The sequence below is a fragment of the Muntiacus reevesi genome, chromosome 7 (assembly GCF_963930625.1).
Source record: "Muntiacus reevesi chromosome 7, mMunRee1.1, whole genome shotgun sequence".
Lineage (NCBI taxonomy): Eukaryota > Metazoa > Chordata > Mammalia > Artiodactyla > Cervidae > Muntiacus > Muntiacus reevesi.
This window is the reverse complement of record NC_089255.1, coordinates 26,547,314-26,570,623: the sequence shown is the minus strand read 5'-3', so window position 1 is coordinate 26,570,623 and position 23,310 is coordinate 26,547,314. Positions and strand designations below refer to the sequence as shown.

At 34.0% G+C, this 23,310-nt stretch overlaps 2 protein-coding genes and 1 pseudogene across 2 annotated transcripts in view; all 3 read right to left on the bottom strand.

Annotated features, from left to right (window-relative positions):
* Nucleotides 1-22,857, bottom strand: part of LOC136171837 (olfactory receptor 4N5) — a 40,298-nt gene extending 17,441 nt beyond the window's left edge. Inside the window, exon 1 of the mRNA XM_065940864.1 lies at nt 22,793-22,857. The gene's annotated coding sequence lies outside the window, so the exon portion shown is untranslated. The remainder of the gene's footprint in view (nt 1-22,792) is intronic.
* On the bottom strand, nt 7,289-8,227 carry LOC136172192 (olfactory receptor 4L1-like). The gene has a single exon (XM_065941365.1). The coding sequence runs from the start codon at nt 8,225-8,227 to the stop codon at nt 7,289-7,291; it is 939 nt and encodes a 312-aa protein (XP_065797437.1).
* Nucleotides 19,252-22,885, bottom strand: LOC136172581 (olfactory receptor 4K13-like; annotated as a pseudogene).
* Nucleotides 22,886-23,310: the final 425 nt, after the last annotated feature.

Here is a 23,310-nt window from a genome sequence, read left to right as displayed (position 1 = left end):
TTTTCTTATTTATTCTTAGTTGAAAATTTTGAAGAAAATATTCCTATGTAGTATCATTACACCAGTTCAATTCAGTTCCATTGCTCAGTCATGTCTGACTCTTTGCAACCCCATGGATTGCAGCATGCCAGGCTTCTCAGTCCATAACCAACTCCTGAAGCCTGTTCATGTTCATCAAATTCATGTCCATCAAGTTGGTGATGCCATCCAATCATCTCATCCTCTGTCATTCCATTCTGCTCCTGCCTTCAGTCTTTCCCAGCATCAGGGTCTTTTCCAATGAGTCAGTTCTTCGCATCAGATGGCCAAAGTATTGGGGTTTCAGCTTCAGCATCAGTCCTTCCAATGAATATGCAGGACTGATTTCCTTTAGGATTGACTGGTTGGATCTCCTTGCTGTCCAAAGGATTCTCGAGAGTTTTCTCCAACACCACAGTTCAAAAGCATCAATTCTTTGGCACTCAGCCTTCTTTATGGTCCACCTCTCACATCTGTACAGACTACTGGAAAAACCTTGGCTTTGACTACATGGACCTTTGTCAGCAAAGTGATGTCTCTGCTTTATAAAACACTGTCTAGGTTTGTTATAGCTTTTCTTTCAAGGAGCAAGCGCCTTTTTATTTTGTGACTGCAGTCACCATCCACAGTGATATTGGAGCCCAATAAAATAAAATCCGTCACTCATTCCATTGTCTCCCCATCTTTTGCCCATGAAGTTATGGGAGTGGATGCCATGACCTTAGTTTTTTGAATGTTGAGTTTTAAGCCAGAGTTTTCACTGTCCTCTTTCATCCTCATCAAGAGGTTGTTTAGTTCCTCTTTGCTTCCTGATATAAGAGTGACTATCATCTGCATATCTGAAGTTGTTGATACTTCTCCCAGCAATCTTGATTCCAGCCTATGAGCCATCCAGCCTGGCATTTCACATGATGTACTCTGCATAGAAGTTAGATAAGCAGGATGACAGTATACAGTCTTCACATATTCTGTTCCCAGTTTTGAACCAATCAGTTGTCCCATGTAAGGTTAGAAATATTGCTTCTTGTCTTGCATACAAGTTTCTTAGGAAACAGGTAAGATGATCTGGTATTCTCATCTCTTTAAGAATTTTCCACAGTTTTGTTGTGATCCACATGGTCAAAGGCTTGTATTGAGGAAATAAACAGATCATCAAAGGAGATAATTCATTATAAAAGAAGAACCCTATATACCACCATTCATCATTGGATCTTGATTGTCAACTAAGTTCTCAATTAATAACTTGAATACTTTAAAATATATAGGACTCCTGGGATACTTCTTATTTAAACTCTTAATTTTATTTATAATAAAATTGTGACCCAGGATTTGATTTTCCCCAAACACTTGACAAATTACCATGTCAGAGAAGAACACTGAAGCTCTTTCCATCATATAAAATAACCCATGTCTTCCATGACTAATTTTCTTCAGTTTGATCTGAGAAGTTCATATATACATATTAATATAAACTAAAAGTCAAATGTCCTAAATTATGCTTAAATTTATAAAAGATGGGCAGTTATGGTGGTCTTAATGCTTGGGAAAAGGAAAGACTAAGGCAATACACAACTTACTAGTGAATTACCTTTATTTTTCTGAAAAAAAAGAGAAAACTTGAAAAGCTATTAATTTTAGTGCACTGCTAGTTTAATTTTAACATATAAGGCAAAATTAGAGAAAAATATGGCACACAAAAATGCCAAAATGTAGAGAATATTAAAAAAAACAAACAATAAAATATCTATTAGGACCAATAAAACTAGAACTCCTCTCTGCCACACCTACTTTTACCTTGGAAAATGAATTAGACCTTGGCTTTAAGAGCTTATAGCTGCATCCCAAGAGAAGGAGAAAAAGTTTTTTGGTAAGAAAACAAATCAAGATATTGCTCTATTATAATTAATATTATTTCCATAAACTACCCTCAAACTTTCTTTTATTAACTATTGAGAGGATACCATCCCAAATAACTTTATTTGATATTTTTTCTATTCTTTTTTAAAGCCAACCTTTTAAATTCTGTTATTTACATGATAAATAATTTATAGGTGTTGAGATGAACAAATCTTAAATGTATAGTTTGAAAATTTTGTTTTCCTTGTGCAGGCGTCTATGAAACTACCACACTTGTCAAATTTCTCAATATTTTTCTCACACCAAAAATCTCCCTTCAACTACTTTGCAATAAACATTCACCAGCAGAGATAAGGACCATTCTCATTTCTCTCATGTAATATGTTTTGTCTATTGTTGAATTTCTTTTAAATAAAATCTTACAATGTGTATGCTTTTGAGTATCTTCTCCCTAAAATAACAGTCTCTTAGAGATGTATCCAGACTTTAAGGTATAAGTTTAAATTTTTTAAATTTATTACCGAGTTTTATTCCACTATGTGGATGTACTATGAATGTAACCTCATCTTGGTATCCATTTCTCAGAAGACCTAAATTAACATAATTGGTACTGGGAGTGGTCTGAGAAACAGACGAAAATGGGGACTTGTAGCTGAATCAATTGGCCTAGTGGCCAATAAAATTTCACTGCAAATGGTAGGGTTCCCAGGTGGCTCAGTGATAAAGAATCCACCTGCCAATGCAGGAGACGCAGGTTCAATTCCTGGCTCAGGATGATCCCCTGGAAGAGGAAATGGCAACCCACTCCAGTATTCTTGCCTGGAAATTTCCATGGACAGAAGAGCCTGGCAGGCTACAGTCCATGGGCTAATAAAGAATTGGCTATGACTGAGTTAGTGAGCATGCATTCACACAAGTGATAGATGGGACACAGGCCCTGGCATAGCATAGTTGGCTGATGGCTAAATATTTCATGGGTGGTGATCTGGGAATACAACCTGTTGGAAAGGAATGCTGTTGCAGGTGAATGATTATTTTATTTGAAAGAAAGAGAAGAGAAATTCCTACAAAGAGTGCAGTTGTTTGCTTATTGTAAGTTGTATTAATGCCTTGAAATAAAAGAAATTGAAAGCCATTAACTAACAAACGTTAAAGGTTAGGTGTAAGGACTTAAAAACTCTTTGGTAGTTTACAAAGAGTTCCTTGTCTCCTGAGTAAGGAGACACAGACTAGCAAGATGCTGCAGATCTAACAGAGCTACACAAGTATACCTTTAGAATACCCTTCACCTTTGAAACTGTTAGTTACTCAGTAGTGTCTGACTCTTTGCAACCCCATGCACTGTAACCCACCAGGCTCCTCTACTCATGAAGTTCTCTAGGCAAGAATACTGAAGTGTGTTGCTATTCCCTTCTCTAGGGGATCTTCCACAGTTACACAGATCCAAACAAGTACAAACACTCTAGGCATGTGTATCATGATAAGGTCAGAGCACTGGTAGGGAAAAATTTAAAACCCTGAAATATGGAGTGAGTACATCTGGATAAATGCCCCAGCAGACTTTGCTTATACAGACTCCTCAACATCAGTAAGAGCTAGAACTTTCTGCTCAAGGAGCTTCAGAGGCCTCACTTCTGCAAGGAAATAGGTCATCTTTTAGGCCTGGACTAACTTCCTCTTCTGCATAATAACTAGAGTAGAAGCCCAGCATAACCCCTGGGATATGCTGGGCCTGATAAAAATGAAAGAGACTGTATACTAAAGTAATTGTGAGATTTTACTGTCATGTTCTGGCAGGAGCCATGAGACTATTATTGAAGGGAGTCATGAAACTGTTATTGAAGGGAGTATTCATGCATTGTTCTCTTCATTCCAAAGGGAATCTTTATGACAGTTGTTTTTGATTCTCAATCAGGTAAATCATGAAGTCTGTTTCATCACTGTCAGTTTCTGGAGATTTACCTTGCTTCTTCATTTACAACATCTTTGCCTGATTCTCTGTTGATTCTCTGTGTTGGTCTCTAAACATTAGACCATGCACACACCTCTGCCAATCTTCACGGATTGGCCTTGTACAGGCGGGGGTCCTCACCAATAAACCTGAACAGAGGTTCTGGAGACCTCTGCCAATGGTTTCCCTCCTCAGGAGGAAGCATGCCTCTTGGCAGTGATTTTTGTTTTCTCACTCTGTGGACAGATCGTGGTGGGGTATGAGGTGGAGCTTTGGCATTCTAGAAGCCCAACCTGCCATGGCCATTGTCCCCCAGCACCCAGACTCTATCAGAACCATCACAGCTCCAAGCCTGGTGAGATAAGTACTAGCTCTTTGGGAATCCTCTGTGAAGTTGGGATACTAGATCCATAAATTAACTCTTTTCCTTTACAGGTGGAAGCTGAGAGCTGAAATTTTTTATCCACTCGTTCTGTGCTGAGTTATGGATCAGTGATATAACTGGCCCAGCTAACTGCCTCTGTCTTCCCCCAGACAGCCAGACTGTGACAGACCTGTCAGAGCTCCAAGACTAGCAAGACCTGAATCTCCTTGCCTGATTTGGTGAGTCTGGTTTTTCATTCTTCAGGGGTAAAAGAGACTTTCAGTTGGTTTCAGAGTTCTCAAAAAGAAAATCTGTCCTCAAATTGCTGTTAAATTGGTGTGTTTGTTGGAGAGCAATGGTCCAAGGATTCCTCCTCTCACGTTGCTCATGTCACTCTTAGCATCAAGTAGTGAGGTAAGCTGTGACATGAGTGAGTCTTGAAAACATTGAAGAGAAGCCAGTCTAAAAAGACCACATCCTTTTCATGTGTTTGTTAGCCATCTGTATGTCTTCTTTGGAGAAATGTCTGTTTAGTTCTTTGGCCCATTTTTTGATTGGGTCATTTATTTTTCTGGAATTGAGCTTCAGGAGTTGCTTGTATCTTTTTGAGATTAATCCTTTGTCTGTTTCCTCATTTGCTATTATTTTTCTCCCAATCTGAGGGCTGTCTTTTCACCTTACTTATAGTTTCCTTTGTTGTGCAAAAGCTTTTAATTTTCATTAGGTCCCATTTGTTTATTTTTGCTTTTATTTCCAATATTCTGGGAGGTGGGTCATAGAAGATCTTGCTGTGATTTATGTCGGAGAGTGTTTTGCCTATGTTCTCCTCTAGGAGTTTTATAGTTTCTGGTCTTACATTTAGACCTTTAATCCATTTTGAGTTTATTTTTGTGTATGGTGTTAGAAAGTGTTCGAGTTTCATTCTTTTACAAGTGGTTGACCAGTTTTCCCAGCACCACTTGTTGAAGAGGTTGTCTTTTTTCCATTGTATATCCTTGACTCCTTTGTCAAAGATAAGGTGTCCATAGGTTCGTGGATTTATCTCTGGGCTTTCTATTCTGTTCCATTGGTCTAAATTTCTGTCTTTGTGCCAGTACCATACTGTCTTGATGACTGTGGCTTTGTAGTAGTGTCTGAAGACAGGCAGGTTGATATTATCTATGGTGAAACATATCACCAGCCCAGGTGGGATGCATGAGTCAAGTGCTCGGGCCTGGTGGGCTGGGAAGACCCAGAGGAATCGGGTGGAGAGGGAGGTGGGAGGGGGGATCGGGATGGGGGATACGTGTAACTCTATGGCTGATTCATACCAATGTATGACAAAACCCACTGAAAAATAAAAAATAAAAATTAAAAAAACAAACAAACAAACAGAAAAAAAACCACATCCTTGCTTCCCTCACACTCCGGACTCTAGGCAACCATTAGTCTACTTTTTGCTTCTAAGGGTTTGCCTATAAAGGACATTTCATACAAATGGACTCAGTAAGGTGTAGTTTTTAGTGACTCATTTCTTTAACTTAGACAAATGTTTTCAAGATTCATGCATAGTGTAGCATATGCCATACCTGATTCATTTTTATTGACATATAATATTCCATTGTATGGATATAGCATGTTTTATTTATCCATTCATTAGTTGATGAACATTTGCATTGTTTTAACATTTTTACTAGTATGATGAAAGCTGCTACAATCATTTTAGTATAACTTTTTGGGATGTACATGTGCCTTAATTTTTTTGAGGGTGTATTTGGAGTGAAATGACAGGGGCATATGGTGATTCTATATTTAACATTTTTGAGGAACTGCCAAAATTCTCTCCAAAATGGTTACACCATTTTGTATTCCATCAGCAGTATATGAGGGTTCCAGTTACTCTACATCCTTGTCAGCCCTTGCTATTTGTCACCTTTTGATTATAGCCATCTTAGAGAAATAATCATAATTTTATGAGACAATTTTAGGTACAGTATAAAACTGTTTCACTGGAAATCTTTTATGAGCATTCTGATCAGTAATATGTTATAGGGTATTTTGACATTTGTGAACTACTAAGCCTGAATTTAGCTTGCCATACAGTTTAAAGAAACAGGCTCCCAACATGCTGCAAAGAATCCGAGCATTGTGCTTTATAGCATCACTGTGGATGAACTTGAGGATGCACTGAATGGAGAAAAATATCTATATGCTTCTTTAGGATTAATTTCAAAAATATTGCCTAGAACAAGAAAAAATGTTTGGTCTCTTGAATTGGGGAAGAATATTTAAGATTAGCCATCAATAAGTTTGGGACTCTGAATTCGACAAGAAATTCCCCCTTCCCCTCAACACTAACAAGCTTAACTTGCTTATAATTGCAATAAAAATTGCAAGCTTACCAAAGACAGTTGAACCATAGTTTAAGCACTTGGAAAAAACAAGTTACATGATATATTACATAAAATAAAAAAAAAAATGTGCTTCTACTTTTATCTCCTTAGGTTTGAAAGTCAACTGTGCCTACAAATGGCATTTCTTAGAGTGTTTGGTTTCAAGGTTGCTCTGTGCAGTTCTATTGAAATTGCCCTTCTATTGTTTTTTCCCTTTGTAATCTTATGTTCAATCTTGCATTTTATATTTATGATGCTGTCAAATATAATTTTTTATTCTTACATTTTCTCGGATTGGTTCAAATTCTTTCAATCATTATTTGTTTAGGGTGTCTCATTTAATGATAGTATAAATGACTGTCATTTGTATAAATGATAATTTTTTATAAATGACTATGAGTACAAATGATAGTATTATGACTATCATTAACAACCCATATCAATTAATGTCTAAAAGTAATCACCATGTTTTTATATTTATTTCTTCACTAGCAAATATATATTGCCTGTATCATAAAGTATTTAATGATTTTTATATGTCTATTTTGCTGAGATCACTAATTATCATTATATAACAGCATTGTGTAAATTTAAAATACATTATCATTAATTTTTTCTGCATCAGTTATGATTCTAAAATAAGAAAGTAAAACCATGTATTACATATGTATTCAAATTATATTAGCATTATATTTGAAAGCTCAGTTACTTATACAGTTCTAAAATCTAAAAGTTCTGTGTGGAGCTAACATTTTGGAACCTTAATTTTTTCATGGCCTCTTGCATTTTCTGATTTCTCAAGGTGTAAATAATAGGATTCAATAAGGGTGTGATAACAGTGTAAAATACAGCAAGGACTTTATTGCTGGCAAAACTCTTGAAAGGCCAGGCATAGATGAAGATACACGGCCCAAAGAACAGACTGACCACAGTGATGTGGGCAGACAGTGTGGACAGGGCTTTGGAGAGGCCTCCAGATGATCTTCGTTGCACGGTGGCCAGGATGACAGTGTAGGAGACAAGCAACAGGAGGAAACAAATAAGTGACCACAGTCCACTGTCAGCAATGACAAATAATTCCAGGGTGTACGTTTCCACACACGCAAGCTTAATCACAAGGGGAAGGTCACAAAATATATTGTCTATGATGCGGGGGCCACAGAAAGGCAGGTTTACCATTAATACCATCTGACTCATGGTGTGTATAAAACCGATTGTCCATGAAAGTATAACAAACCCATTCAGCAACCTGTGGTTCATGATTTTCCTGTAGTGCAGGGGTTTACATACAGCCACATATCTGTCAAAAGCCATGGCTACCAGAAGAGTCATCTCAGCACCTCCAAATAAGTGCATAAAGAACATCTGAGCCATGCATCCCCATATAGAGATGGTCTTGTGTTCAATGAGCAAGTCTCTGATCATCTTGGGTGTGGTGACCGTGGAGAGACACATGTCCAAAAAGGAGAGGTTTCCGAGGAGGAAGTACATGGGAGAATGAAGGGTGGAACTGCAAGTCACTGTGACCGTAATGAGAGTGTTTCCCAGCACTGTAGCCCCATAGATCAAGGAGAATGTCACGAAGAAGACAATCTGAAGTTCCCATCCTGCAGAAAATCCTTGTAAAATAAACTCAGTCACTACAGATCCATTTTTCAGATCCATTTACTCAACTCAGAAAGATTCCAGATGTTCTTTATATACAAAGAGATTTTTTTAAAAAAAGCCACAATTAGCACTGACATGGGGTTGCAAAGAGTCAAACACAACTTATCAAATGAACTTCAACAAAAACACCAGTTTTTTTATTTCTATTTGATGAATAATAATTGGTGATAAGAGAATAGATAGTCTTAAATCTCAGACCTTTTGAATTGTTTTCTCAAATCCTTTTATCATCACTGTTCACAGTGAAGAGTTTGGGTGTTGTGTGCAAACGGTATGACATGGTTTAGAGTAAATAGTGAAATGATTCAATCCTAATGTATAGCTATTGCTTTGGTTGTAATATATCACACTAAGTTTTCTTTGCTGAGCTTTTTAGATGTCATTCTTAGGATGTAGAGTGATCAAAATTAATTATAATTATGTGATCACTATGTGATAAGCTGTGTTGTATTTCACATATGTTAAGCTTTACTGTTATGAGCATAACAACCCCATTATTATAATTATCCTAATTTTGTATTAAAGGAAACTTGTCATAGATGTTTTAAATTACTTACTCACATCAGCATCTAGGCTTGTAGCAAAACACCATATTCCTTCCAAACATAAAGGAATGAATATTTATGGTCAAGTTATTAAATATTGATTGAATTAATATATTCCATTAATGAACATAACAGATATCATTCAACAAGTATTTGGAATCCCTCTATGTAATTAACTGCACTTTTTTTCTTATGCAAAAGGAATCAGAACCTGGTATCTCAGGAGTTTACCATCTAGAGATTAATTATCAATCAAAAATTAGCAATGAGACATGTAAGAAAATATTTAATTTAGCACATGCTGTGAAAAATGTTGTAAGATTTTTTAAAATTGGCAACCAATTCCAAGTGTCACTTTTAAGACACAGCTTCAAGCTGGTTTGTTTTTATCTTCAAACCATTTTAAAAAGTAAAATGAAAAGTACTCATGGTCAGTAAATAAAAGGACAAATATTAAAGACAAGATTTATAAGAAGAAAAGAATTGATAACAGTGAGTAGAAAGAGTGGTGTATTTGGAAAAGTGACTGAATTAAATTTTAAAGATTCTTAGGAAATGTTTGTTTTCTTTTCTCCAATGACCTGTAAGTCTCTCCTTGTTTTCAGCTCTGCTTGGTCTCTTGTCAAAATATCTTATCACCGTTATCCAACCTTAATTATCTCAGTTGTTATCTTACCTCCAATATTTTTAAGAAATAGTCAGTGTCTACAAACTAGGGGAAATAAAAGTGAAAAATGATGTAGTTCCTGTAGGTCAACCTCCAGGAGTTGCTAAATGGCGAACTGTGGACCTGGAGGGGCCTGCAGAGGACAGTCTCCACACCATGCCTTCTATAACGGTTGTGTTACATGACTATCATGAGAGTGACTGGAAATATTGCTATTGAGACTTTTGTGACAGAAATTGAAATAATTGCATGGACTTTGGGGAAGTGACATGGCTTGATAACTGTTAGAAAGAATGAACATGCCAGCTATCATTTGGGAACCAATACCTTGAATTTTATATCCCACAATAAAGTAAAAACAGAAAAACTTGCAAATGAAATTAATTTAGTTAAACATAATTGATTAAGAAAGATTTATTTTGGCCTTTTATTTCAGAGGGAAAGCTGGAATTTACTGTGTTGATGACTTTCCCAGTATTTCTGTCTCTTATTCCTCTCTTTCATTTTTAAGCAAGCTTTCTCAAAATATTTATTTGGTTCTGCACTTAGCATACCTGTTTCCATATTGTGAAGGTAAAAAGACTATACAAATGAAAAGAAATAAATTATCACATAGTTTAGACAAAAATCCTATCAATGAAGAAAACTATCTTCCTCTTAACTAATTGCACATTTTGTTTTAGTTACCTTTACTCAATTTATGATGCACTTTGCGGGAATTTGAAGACAAAATCACAGTATATTAGAGTTAGGATGGAACTTTGTAATCCTTTGTTCTCTTTAGTAAATGAAAAACCAAGATCTCCATAATTAATTAAATTTTCCCAAGTCTTAGATGTAGGACCACCCTGAGGAAATGTAGTGATTATTAGGTGAGATGGTGTATATATAAGCTCATGGCTGGACACAGAATGGGCACAGAGAGGGCATGTGTTGAATCTCAGTCACTCATATAAATCTTATATAATCCTGAGACTTTTCCATATAAATCTCTATTAGGAAAGGAAGAATTCAAGACTTGTTTTAGTAAATTGTTGAAAATAAATATTTCTACTCTTGCTCATGTGTATATAAGACATAAATTACTTAATATAACAAAAGAAAAAGGGGGTAGCAGAGGATGAGATGGTAAGATTGCATCACCAAATCAATGGACATGAATCTGAGCAAATTTCAGGAGCTAGTGAAGGACAGGGGAACCCTGTGTGCTGAAGTCCAGAAGGTTACAAAGAGTCAGATACAACTTAGCAGCTGAACAGCAAACACTGCAAGCATAACTAACTCAAATAAATATTTTCTCCCATTTTCATTATAGATAGTTAAATAAACTAAGCATAATTTCTATCTTGACTAATTTCACCTTCTTCTAAAACTATAGGTATTTTTGTTAAAATACAGATGAAACTGAAAAATATGCTTAATAAAAGAAGCTAGTCACAAAAGACTATATGCTTTGTAACTTCACTTATATTAAATGTCTAAAAAAGCAAATCTTTGATAAACGAATGCATATCAGTAGCCCTTCGGCTGGGGATCGATTGGAGATGGGCGTGAGTTTTCTTTTTGCAGAGGTGAAAATGATTTAAAATAAGATTGTGGTGATTCTTGCACAGCTATGTGAATAGGATAATAATCATTAAAATGTGTATTAAATGGGTTATTTTATATTAGGTGATTATGTTCAATAAAACTATTATGCATTTTTTGCTTTTATTATTAAATTAAAATTATCTTTAATATTTTAATTTAGTGTTTTTAAATAGAGTTTTCTAATACTGTCCAGTTGCTTGTTCTCAAATTTATTTCACCAGGAGACAATTATTGTCACACTGCAATCCAATACAATCTAGTTTTAAACTTTTATTAAAGTCTCCTATTTGAATTTATGGTTTTGAATGACATCTATTTGGGAGCTTACTTTTCTCTGTTTTGTTAAATAGATTTCTTGATATTACTACTGTTTTAAATACTCATAATGAGATTCCTGAATATGAACATCCTGTAATGGCTTCTTTGTCTTTACTCTTTAAAATGCCCTATGTATATATGGTATAACCATAAGTTTCAAACAGCGATTTTCTAAATATCTAGCTCTAAATACCTAAATATCTAGTTCATTAATTCTCCCTTGCCAGCTTCTTTTCCAACTGTAATTATGATATTCTTATCTATATGTACTGGGTATACCTGAAATTTATTAAAAGAAATCTGCAAAAAAATATACTGCAAAAAATAATGAGTTTCTAGCTTTTCCACTGTTTTCAATGATAGTATGAATTATCTGGATGCTCAGAAATTTATGTTTCTTAATTTTATTCATCATTCTCTATCACTTACCATATACCACCAAATTTATTTGCAATATCATTTTGAAAACATATACCTTTTAAATGTTCATGGAAATTGTTGATTATAATCCATTGTAAAATAAGTATGTAATTCCATGTCTTGAAAACCATAGTATTTTCCTTCCAGTCAACGCACAATTAATTAAAATACCATCTTCAGTATACCTAATTCGTAATGAATTAATCCTCTATAATATTTTCACTTACTTGTTGTAAAGGCGCATTATGAGAAACAGTGTGTTCAAGACGTTATTTGAAATTAGAAATAAAATTTTCACTCTCTCTGATGCTCTTCATGTGGTTGTGGATACTGTTTTCTGCATCTTTTATAAAGATGTGAACCACTTTGGAGGCAAATTTTTTTGGAGCCCTGGGAATCCAAATTTCACTGGGAGTAGTTAAAACATTGGGGCTGCTGTGATAGCATGACCAGGAGAGATGTTCACTCTTAATTTCTGGTCCTGTGATATGCTTTGCTTTCCTTGAGCATTGGAATGATGAAAATAGTCATGAGAGAATTGGTTTTTTGTGACATTATAAGTGCAGACAGCTTTGATTTAATGGATACTTCCTTTTCCTCACATTATTCCCAAGCTACAGTCTTACCTTCCTTCTAACAATTTTGTGGTATTATTTCAGATGAATAATCTCTAAACTTTTCTGACTTTTACATCTTTAATGGAAAAACTGGTCTATACATGCTACACCCTTACTCCTAAAAGTGTACATTAAGTGCACGTTAGTATATTTAGGAAATAGAAAATTGTAAAGATATACTGAGAATAATGCACATTAAATTACTTCAAACTTCATATACATTAATGTTACAACTAACTGTTTTATGGTCATTAAAATACTAATATTTTTAAAAATTTATTATGAGAGTTTCAGAGAATATATATATGGCAAAATATGTTTTCATTGTCATTGCCCTTTTTACTATAAAATCTTACAGTAAATTCTTCTTTTATAAGAGTTTGTTTCTTTTACGCAGTTCATCATATTGATCATCCTAATGTACTTTGCACAGCAGGCTTCAAAGTCTGTTTCAGTAGCTTGCCAACAATGTCATGAGTAACTTTCAAATTGGTTGACATATCTGTATCTTATCTGCAAGTTCTTACTTAATGCCAGTCAAATTCACTATTCAACCAAGGGCTTAATGTAGATTTTTGTCATAGACCAGCTTTTATATGATTCAATATTATTGATAAGAATTTCTATGTACAAGTGCTAAAATCTTTCAACTCTTATATAAGGCAAAACTCCTCCCAAGACATAATTTATTCTATCACTTAATTTGCAGATAATTAGAAATAGTTTCTGTGTGCTTTTCAGTAGCATTTGCTGATAAGGAATGTATTTTATTTATTGTCATACTGCTCATCTTAATCATTTTTATAGAATGGTAGAAAATACAAGTAATTTCTCTGTGGATGTGGCTTTTGTTCTTCTGGTATTAGTAATAAATGGAAACACTTTTTACTACATTTAGTTAAAATTTAAAGCCTTCCATTGGTTATCATTGCAATAAATTGCAATAATAATATTGCAAAATTATTGCAACAATAATATTGCAAAAGTATTGCAATAATAATATTGCAAATAAAATTGTAGAGGTTTATTTTATGTTTTATATATTTAGTTTTTAGTGTTTTACTAATTTTGATGACAAGCTAATTTATCAAGGTACAATATATATTGTCACATTCATTGTTGATAAAGATGAAAGTAAATCCATACTGTGAAATAATTTTTCTTAACTTAAAATATTGTGACCAGTTTACTGTCAGTTCTGTATCTCATTGTTCTTTTATTAATACTTTGTAATTTAACTAAGAAAAAGTTCATATTGTGGGTATAATATGACAATTATTATTATGACAATTATAATTAATATGACAATTATTATAATATGACAAATATAAAAAGACAATTCTGTCTTTTTATAATCATTTACATGAATTCTAAAAACAAGAATGATCTTCAATCCAAGGTTTATTAACAGAAGCATTTTTAAAGCCCTAATGAAGTTGTGGAGGATGAATTGAGCTAAAATAAGATAATATAATCTTTAAATATTCCCTCCCCTTTACTTTAGCACACCTAAGCTATTATACAGAGACATAGCTGTTTATTGAATAATAATTTGTTCAAACCAAATGACCTTGAAGAGAACTGCTTTTGATCCCCCTCTGTCATTGGTTAACTCACATTTTCTCCAGAAACTTTAAATGCCATATAGCATGACCAGGCAACACACAGATTAATTGAGTACCTAAAGTAATCTGTGTAGTAAATAATAGCAAAACTTACTTATCATTTAATATTAAAAGACATAAATAGATGTTCTCATTTTTTCATACCTAATTAAATGATTACAGTTAGCTTAAAATGCATGTACCCTCCTTAAAACGATGGGTTTGAATAACATTTTAAAATATCTACTTAATTCAGGCTTCTCTTTTGTTTCAACTATGAGTTCTGACTGAATAAAATATTCCTCCAGATCCCTCATTACTTATATATATCCTTTATTCTTGATTAAATATGCACCCTAAGTTACTGGTCAGGGTAAAATTCTGTGATTCTCGATAAATGCCTTCTCTTTTCTCAAATGTTTAACACTCTTATTCTATCTTTATTTAAACTCCCAAGGAACAACCGTTGTCTTATCCTAAAGATTTATACAAATTAAGACATTCACCCTCTTTTCTCCAAATGGAAAGACAAAATTCTATAGATTACTATGTCCATCTCAGTATGGTATTGGTATTTCCTCTAATTTAGTCATAATCCCACATGAATATGCCATATCTTAGAGACAAAATTCTAAAGTTAACCTCCAACAGCTCCTTGATAATGAACAACAACAAAAAAATTGAAATATGTCAACAAACACTATACATATATAATGACCATAAATATTTTAGGTAGAAAACAGTCTTAGTTTCTATAGTCATCATTTATTTTAATTTTTTTATTTTTTTCAGTTTTATTTATTTATTTATTTTTTACTTTACAATATTGTATTGGCTTTGCCATACATTGACATGAATCCTCCATGGGTGTACATGTGTTCCCCATCCTGAACCCCCTTCCCACCTATCTCCCCATCCCATCCCTATGGGTCATCCCGGTGCACCAGCCCCGAGCACACTGTATCATGCATCGAACCTGGACTGGCTATCTGTTTCACATATAATTTACATGTTTCAATGTCATTCTCTCTTATCATCCCACCCCTGCCCTCTCCCACAGAGCCCAAAAGACTGTTCTATACATCTGTGTCTCTTTTGCTGTCTTGCATACAGGATTATCATTACCCTCTTTCTAAATTCCACATATATGCGTTAGTATACTATAATGGTGTTTTTCTTTCTGACTTACTTCACTCTGTATAATAGACCCCAGTTTCATCCACCTCATTAGAACTGATTCAAATGTATTCTTTTTAATGGCTGAGTAATATTCCATTGTGTATATGTACCACAGCTTTCTTATCCATTTGTCTGCTGATGGACATCTAGGTTGCTTCCATGTCCTGGCTATTATAAACAGAGCTGTGATGAACATGAGGTACATGTGTCTCTTTCAATTCTGGTTTCCTCAGTGTGTATGCCGAGCAGTGGGATTGCTGGATCATAAGGCAGTTCTATATCCAGTTTTTTATGGAATCTCCACACTGTTCTCCATAGCGGCTGTACTAGTTTGCATTCTCACCAACAGTGTAAGAGGGTTCTCTTTTCTCCACACCCTCTCCAGCATTTATTGCTTGTAGACTTTTGGATAGCAGCCGTCCTGACTGGCGTGAAATGATACCTCATTGTGATTTTGATTTGCATTTCTCTGATAATGAGTGATGTTGAGCATCTTTTCATGTGTTTGATAGCCATCTGTATGTCTTCTTTGGAGAAATGTCTGTTTAGTTCTTTGGCCCACTTTTTGATTGGGTCTTTTATTTTTCTGGAATTGAGCTGCAGGAGTTGCTTGTATATTTTTGAGATTAATTCTTTGTCTATTGCTTCATTTGCTATTATTTTCTCCCATTCCGAAGGCTGTCTTTTCACCTTGCTTATAGTTTCCTTTGTTGTGCAGAAGCTTTTAATTTTAATTAGGTCCCATTTGTTTATTTTTGTTTTTATTTCCAGTATTCTGGGAGGTGAGTCTGAGAGGATCCTGCTGTGGTTTATGTCAGAGAGTGTTTTGTCTATGTTTTCCTCTAGGAGTTTTATAGTTTCTGGTCATATGTTTATACCTTTAATCCATTTTGAGTTTATTTTTGTGTATGGTGTTAGAAAGTGTTCTAGTTTCATTCTTTTACAAGTGGCTGACCAGTTTTCCCAGCACCACTTGTTAAAGAGACTGTCTTTTCTCCATTGTATATTATTGCCTCCTTTGTCAAAGACAAGGTGTCCATAGGTGCATGGATTTATCTCTGGGCTTTCTATTTTGTTCCATTGATCTATATTTCTTTCTTTGTGCCAAGACCATACTGTCTTGATGACTGTGGCTTTGTAGTAGAGACTGAAGTCAGGCAGGTTTATTTCTCCATTTTCATTCTTCTTTTTCAAGATTGTTTGGCTCTTCAAGGTTTTTTGTATTTCCATACAAATTGTGAAATTATTTGTTCTAGTTCTCTGAAAAAATACCATTGGTAGCTTGATAGGGATTGCATTGAATCTATAGATTACTTTGGGTGGTATACTTATTTTCACTGTATTGATTCTTTCAATCCATGAACACGGTATATTTCTCCATCTATTTGTGTCCTCTTTGATTTCTTTCACCAGTGTTTTATAGTTTTCTATATATAGGTCTTTTGTTTCTTTAGGTAGATGTATTCCTAAGTATTTTATTCTTTTCATTGCAATGGTGAATGGAATTGTTTCCTTAATTTCTCTTTCTGTTTTCTCATTGTTAGTGTATAGGAATACAAGGGATTTCTGTGAGTTGATTTTATATCCTGAAACTTTACTATATTCATTGATTAGCTCTAGTAATTTTCTGGTGGAGGTCTATAGGGTTTTCTATGTAGAGGTTCATGTCATCTGCAAACAGTGAGTGTTTCACTTCTTCTTTTCCTATCTGGATTCCTTTTATTTATTTTTCTGCTCTGATTGCTGTGGCCAAAACTTCCAAAACTATGTTGAATAGTAGTGGTGAGAGTGGGCACCCTTGTCTTGTTCCTGACTTTAGGGGAAATGCTTTCAATTTTTCACCGTTGAGGATAATGTTTGCTGTGGCTTTGTCATAAATAACTTTTATAATGTTGAGGTATGTTCCTTCTATTCCTGCTTTCTGGAGGATCTTTTTTTTTTTTTTTTTTATCATAAATAGATGTTGAATTTCGTCAAAGGCTTTCTCTGCATCTACTGAGATAATCATAGGGTTTTTATTTTTCAATTTGTTAATGTGGTGTATTACATTGATTGATTTGTGGATATTGAAGAATCCTTGCATCCCTGGGATAAAGCCCACTTTGTCATGATGTATGATCTTTTTAATATGTTGTTGGATTCTGTTTGCTAGAATTTTGTTAAGGATTTTGGCATCTATGTTTATCAGTGATATTGGCCTGTAGTTTTCTTTTTTGTGTGGCATCTTTGTCAGGTTTTGGTATTAGGGTGATGGTGGCCTCATAGAATGAATTTGGAAGTTTACCTTCCTCTGCAATTTTCTGGAAGAGTTTGAGTAAGATAGGTGTTAGCTCTTCTCTAAATTTTATTAGAATTCAGCTGTGAAGCTGTCTGGTCCTGGGTTTTTGTTTGTTGGAAGATTTATGATTACAGTTTCAATTTCTGTGCTTGTGATGGATCTGTTAAGATTTTCTATTTCTTTCTGGTTCGGTTTTGGAAAGTTGTACTTTTCTAGGAATGTGTTCATTTCTTCCAAGTTGGCCATTTTATTTGCATATAGTTGCTGATAATAGTCTCTTATGATCCTTTGTATTTCTGTGTTGTCTGTTCTGAGCTCTCCATTTTCATTTCTAATTTTGTTGATTTGATTTTTCTTCCTTTGTTTCTTAATGAGTCTGGCTAATGGTTTGTCAATTTTATTTAACTTCTCAAAGAACCAGCTTTTGGCTTTGTTGATTTTTGCTATGGTCTCTTTTGTTTCTTTTGCATTTATTTCTGCCCTAATTTTTAAGATTTCTTTCCAGCTACTAACCCTGGGGTTTTTCATTTCTTCCTTTTCTAGTTGTTTTAGGTGTACCGTTAGGTTATTTATTTGACTTTTTTCTTGTTTCTTGAGGTAATACTGTATTGCTATGAACTTTCCCCTTAGCACTGCTTTTACAGTGTCTGATAGGTTTGGGGTTGTTGTGTTTTCATTTTCATTCATTTCTATGCATATTTTGATTTCTTTTTTGACTTCTTCTGTGATTTGTTGGTTATTCAGCAGCGTGTTGCTCTTAGCTGTTTTAATAAACTCTTTTTATTGAATCATAAGCATAGGGAAACAGAAATTGTTGGTTTCTTTTTACTTTCAGATCAATAAAAAGTCATTTTAACCTTTGTTGAGAAGATTTACTTATTCATTTTATTTAAATGCAAATTTTTAATTTCCTGCACTTGTTTCCAATGTGCCAATTTTTCTTCCCTTCACTTACCATCCCCAGGCTCAGCTCCAGTTTTACAAGTCTTTTCTATCTTTCCTATACCAAGATTCTGCCAGGCATGTCACAAACATTATTATATTATTATTATTATTTTGTGGTTCACCAAACTCTTTATTTTTTTAAATTAATTAATTTATAATTAATTATTAATTAATTTACTTTATAACATTATATTGGTTTTGCCATACATTGACTTGAATTTGCCATGAGTGTACATGTGTTCCACATCCTGAACCCCCCTACCTACCTCCCCATCCCACCCCTCTGGGTCATCCCAGTGCACCAGCCCAGACTTAATTATTGGGAACTATGACATGTAAAGGAGAGGGCAGGAAACAAAAATGTATGAATGCTAATTAAAATTTATATAAAATTTTAGTTATAAAGTTATAGATTTTAGTTATAAAGGCATAGATTTTTGTAGTTAAATGTAGGATCTAATTCTAGGTCTAGTACTTACAATTTCTGTGACAAATTTGTTAAATTTTATAATGTGCAGTTTTCTGGTGATAAATATAAATAATATTCTCTATTTTCATTGTGTGAAGTTAAGAGAAAAATGCATGCAAAGTGCCTCAGACATGGTTAGAACTCAACAAACAGTATTTTAAAATCTAAGAATTTATAGAAAAATTTAAAATTACAACATAAATGAATGATAATATATTGGAATGATTTGCACTTGGATGTACAATTCTGAATGCTTTATTGCATATATGCTTGTGTAGGGAAAAGTAATAACTTCCCAAAATATTACTTATGCTTGATGTAAAATCTTATACCTGTGTCTCTGGATGATGACAACAATTATGATGCCTTTGATAAGTGTAATATTTAAGTTAAAAGGCTGATCTGGAACTCACATTCTTGGTCTTTATTTTTATTATTGCTTTCTTAATGTCTTTATTCCTAAATGAGTAAATGATTGGATTTAAAAGGGGAGTAAAAATTGTATAAAACACAGAGACGATCTTATCTATGAAAACATGGCTGAATGGCCATATATAGATAAAGAGGCAAGGTCCAAAGAATAGTACCACCACTGTGATGTGGGCTGCAAGAGTGGACATGGCTTTGGAATATCCACTGGAGGAGTGATGATGGACAGTTATCAGGATGATGCTATAGGAAATGAACAGAAATATGAAACAGAACAAAGAAAGTAGTCCACTAAATGCAATGACTAATAAGTCTAAGACATAGGTGTCAGTGCAGGCAAGTTTGATCACCTGAGACAGGTCACAAAAAAGAAACTATCCACAACATTGGGGCCACAGAATGGTAAAGTCACTGTAAAAACCATTTGGCTAACAGAGTAAACAAACCCAGTAATCCAGGAGAAAAGTGCAAGTCTGATGCAAATACGGTGGCTCATAATAATTTTGTAATGAAGGGGTTTGCAAATGGCAATTAATCTATCAATTGCCATGGCTACAAGCAACATCATCTCACTTCCACCTAAAAGGTGAAGGGAAAAATTCTGGGCCATGCATCCTTCATAGGAAATGGCCTTATTTTCACTAATTAAGTCACCAATCATTTTAGGAGTAGCAAAGGAAGCCAGAGACATATCAATAAAGGACAGGTTGACCAGTAGGAAGTACATTGGAGACTGTAATTGAGGGTCCAATTTCACTACCAAGATAATAATGAGGTTACTTAATAAAACGGCTATGTAAATAATAGAAAAAAAATACAAAAAATAAAATCTGTAACTCATGAAACTCTGTGAGTCCCAGCAAAATAAATTCAGTCACTACAGAGTGATTTTGTTTTTCCATTTGCTTGGCTGTTGGTGTATATTATCTAAAACAAAATCAAAATTAAAAGTCTGTTAGTTAAATTTGAAAGATAAGTGCATAGTCACTTAACTTTTTTCCTAAAATTCACTGAAATGCTTAAAAAGGATAAAAAATAATCAACAATAAATCCATTTTTTTGAAAGAGATAGACACAATTTCTTAACAAAAATTATGAGGAATATCTGCCATAAACCAAGATGTTTGAAAAATTGAAACTATCAATATGTAACTCATATTTGGGCTAATCTTAAGAAAAGTGATTATCTCAATTGGTGAGAGAATATGCAAGCTCCTTGACACCTTTTTTAGATTTTGAGAAATAGATTTATTCATCCTCCATAGACAAAAAAAAAAGGTCTACCATCTTGAGCTCTAATAATAGTGAGGATCATGTAAGTGAAAAAAAGGCCAAACGGTTTTCTAATTATAAGCAGGACTAAGAGAAATGAAACTGGGTAACTAGAATATAGAGCATTAACAATCTAGGAGTCATTCTGTATTTGCTGCTGAAACTCAGATGAACAGAGATAATAAACATTATGAGGCTCTGAGACAAATGAATCTATGGTTGGCAAATTGAGATAGCTTCTCATCTTTTTTTTTTCTGAGATGAAAGAAGTGTCCAAATATTTGAGTCTTCTCCCACAGGCCCTGATTTCCTTTGGGCCTATGAATTTAGTAGATTGGGAAGTACAGTACAGAGACAGCCTAAATGGAGGCTTGCCGCTGGCTTATGGATCCCTGATAAACAAAAGGAAATCTGTTTATCAGGGAACACATCCATGTTGCTCCAGATGTGTAAAGCAGATCTTTGTTGAATGACATCCATTTACACATGAATAATGCTAGCCAGAATTTTTGAAACAAAATAACAAGGAAGATACACCAGGTATCTAAGAAGAGATAGTAACACAACACATTGTTTTTTAAGATATCTGAAAAAAAAAAAACAAACAGAAAAAAAAACGCAGAAGAGTTTCTAGCTGAACAAAGAGAAATATTTTTAAATATTTTAAGAATCCAGAAAAGTAAAAAATGCTATAATGAAGATCTTCATCCTGTTGTCAGAATTAACATGTGCATTTTTATTACTTTGCTTCAAACTTTTTAAATAAAATTAAAAAATACTGGCAGAGGTAAAGTTCACTTATCATCTTACTAGTTTGTGTATGATATGAAAATGAATAAGTGATATCCTGTCATAACAACATTCTGCAAATGATTTTATTTTTACTGACAAATATTCTAAAATTGTACAACATACTTGTACATATCTATTTACATGTGAAAAACATTTTCAAGATTACATTACCAGAAGTACAATTACTAGTCATCTTCAACTAATCAAATAATGCAAAATTCTCAATAAAGATTTATATAAATACTACTTTGCACAAATATTGGTATTTTTTTAGCTCTCATCCTGACCACTTGATTTTATTGTAGGAATGCAAAAATGGTTCAATACTAGAAAATCACTTTATATAATTATCAAAATTAAAAAAGTCAGGCATGTAACATAATTTACAAGTAACAACAAAGTAAGCATATAATAAATATTAGATTCATGAATTGTAAAATATGCCAATTATCTTTAAGTTCATATATATTTTCATGTACTCCCAATCTGAATTCAAGTAGGAGTTTTTAGAAAATTGACATGTTAATTCTAAAATGTATATTGAATTGCAAAATATCAAGATGAGTCAAGGCAGTTTTGAAGAGCAAAGCTAGAAGATTTATACTGCCAAGACCTACTTATAAAGCCATATAAGACAGTTTGATTTTTGGTTCAAGGATATAAAAATAAACCAAAGAAAACAATGAAATATCACAAATGACAGCAACAGATAACATAGTAAAGCACATTTGTGGAGAAACAAATATAACTCTTTACTGATGAGCCAGTATGTAATAAGTAGCTGGTGCTGGTGGCTCTGTTTTGGGAAAGAGGACGTTTCTAATGTCAGAATTCCACAATATCAATAAATGCCAGTAGTTGGTTTAATCATATTCACCTGAAAATTTGGCTTCAAAATTAATATTGCTTAGCTTTAAAGATTTGATATTTTAATCTTTTCTTCCAGTTTGTTCTCAGGTTTGCCTGATTATAAAGTAGACCAAGCAGTGGGTGAGATAACTTTCCTAGGACACATTATAAGTCTACATGCAGCAATAATCCAGCTTCCCCATGAGATGATGAGAAAAGAAGGAACTCTGCTAAATTTTTACTTGTAATTTTTCCACTAAATCATACTTTTCACATGTGACTCTGCCATGTGACATAGTGGTGCTTGTCTTCATGCACTACTTATTCCACAAATTACAGATTTCAGAGAGTAAGGACCCAGAGCGGGAAGAATGAGACTGCAAAATGAAACAAAACTACAGTTGACCTTGAATAACAAGGGTTTGAACTGTGCATATGCAGAATTTTTTTCCAATAATAAATACTACAGTATTATATAATTGGTTAGTTCCACTGTGTTGGAGGGTTGGTGCCCCTAATCTCCCCATGTGTTCAAGTTGGTAGCTCAGTCATGTCCGACTGCGATCCTGGGGACTATATGTAGCTCACCAGGCTCCTCTGTCCACGGAATTCTCCAGGCAAGAGTACTGGAGTGGGCTGCCACTTCCTTCTCCAGGATGTGCTGAGTCAATTGTATTGTCCACACCTAGACACAAACACATAGGTAAATGAGATATATAATAGAGATAGATTTGGGGATCAGTAAGGGAAATAGTAAATGATAATGGGGCAGCTACTTAGCAATCAGGAATGGCAAGATCAAAGCTCTAATTTCACTTCTCTTTTGAAAATAAGTCTCAGAAGTGTAAAAGATTTAGATTTGTAAAAATACAGCTATGAAAACAGTAAAAGCAAACATAGGTACATATTTTAGTCCCTTAAAAACAGCTCATTAAAAATGTTTTAGATATGATGCATAAACTAAACTCTAGGAAGATATAGACTAGTAGGTTTGACTTTACTAAATGTAAAAAATAAAAAAGTGATCATAAAAAAGAGATGAGAATATACTTTCAACAAATGAAACCAAGAACTGTTACCTTTGATCAGTAAAAAAAGGTTAAAGA

Coding starts and splice junctions, on each gene's coding strand:
- LOC136172192 (XM_065941365.1), bottom strand. CDS start 8,227: ATGGATCTGAAAAATGGATCTGTAGTGACTGAGTTTATTTTACAAGGA.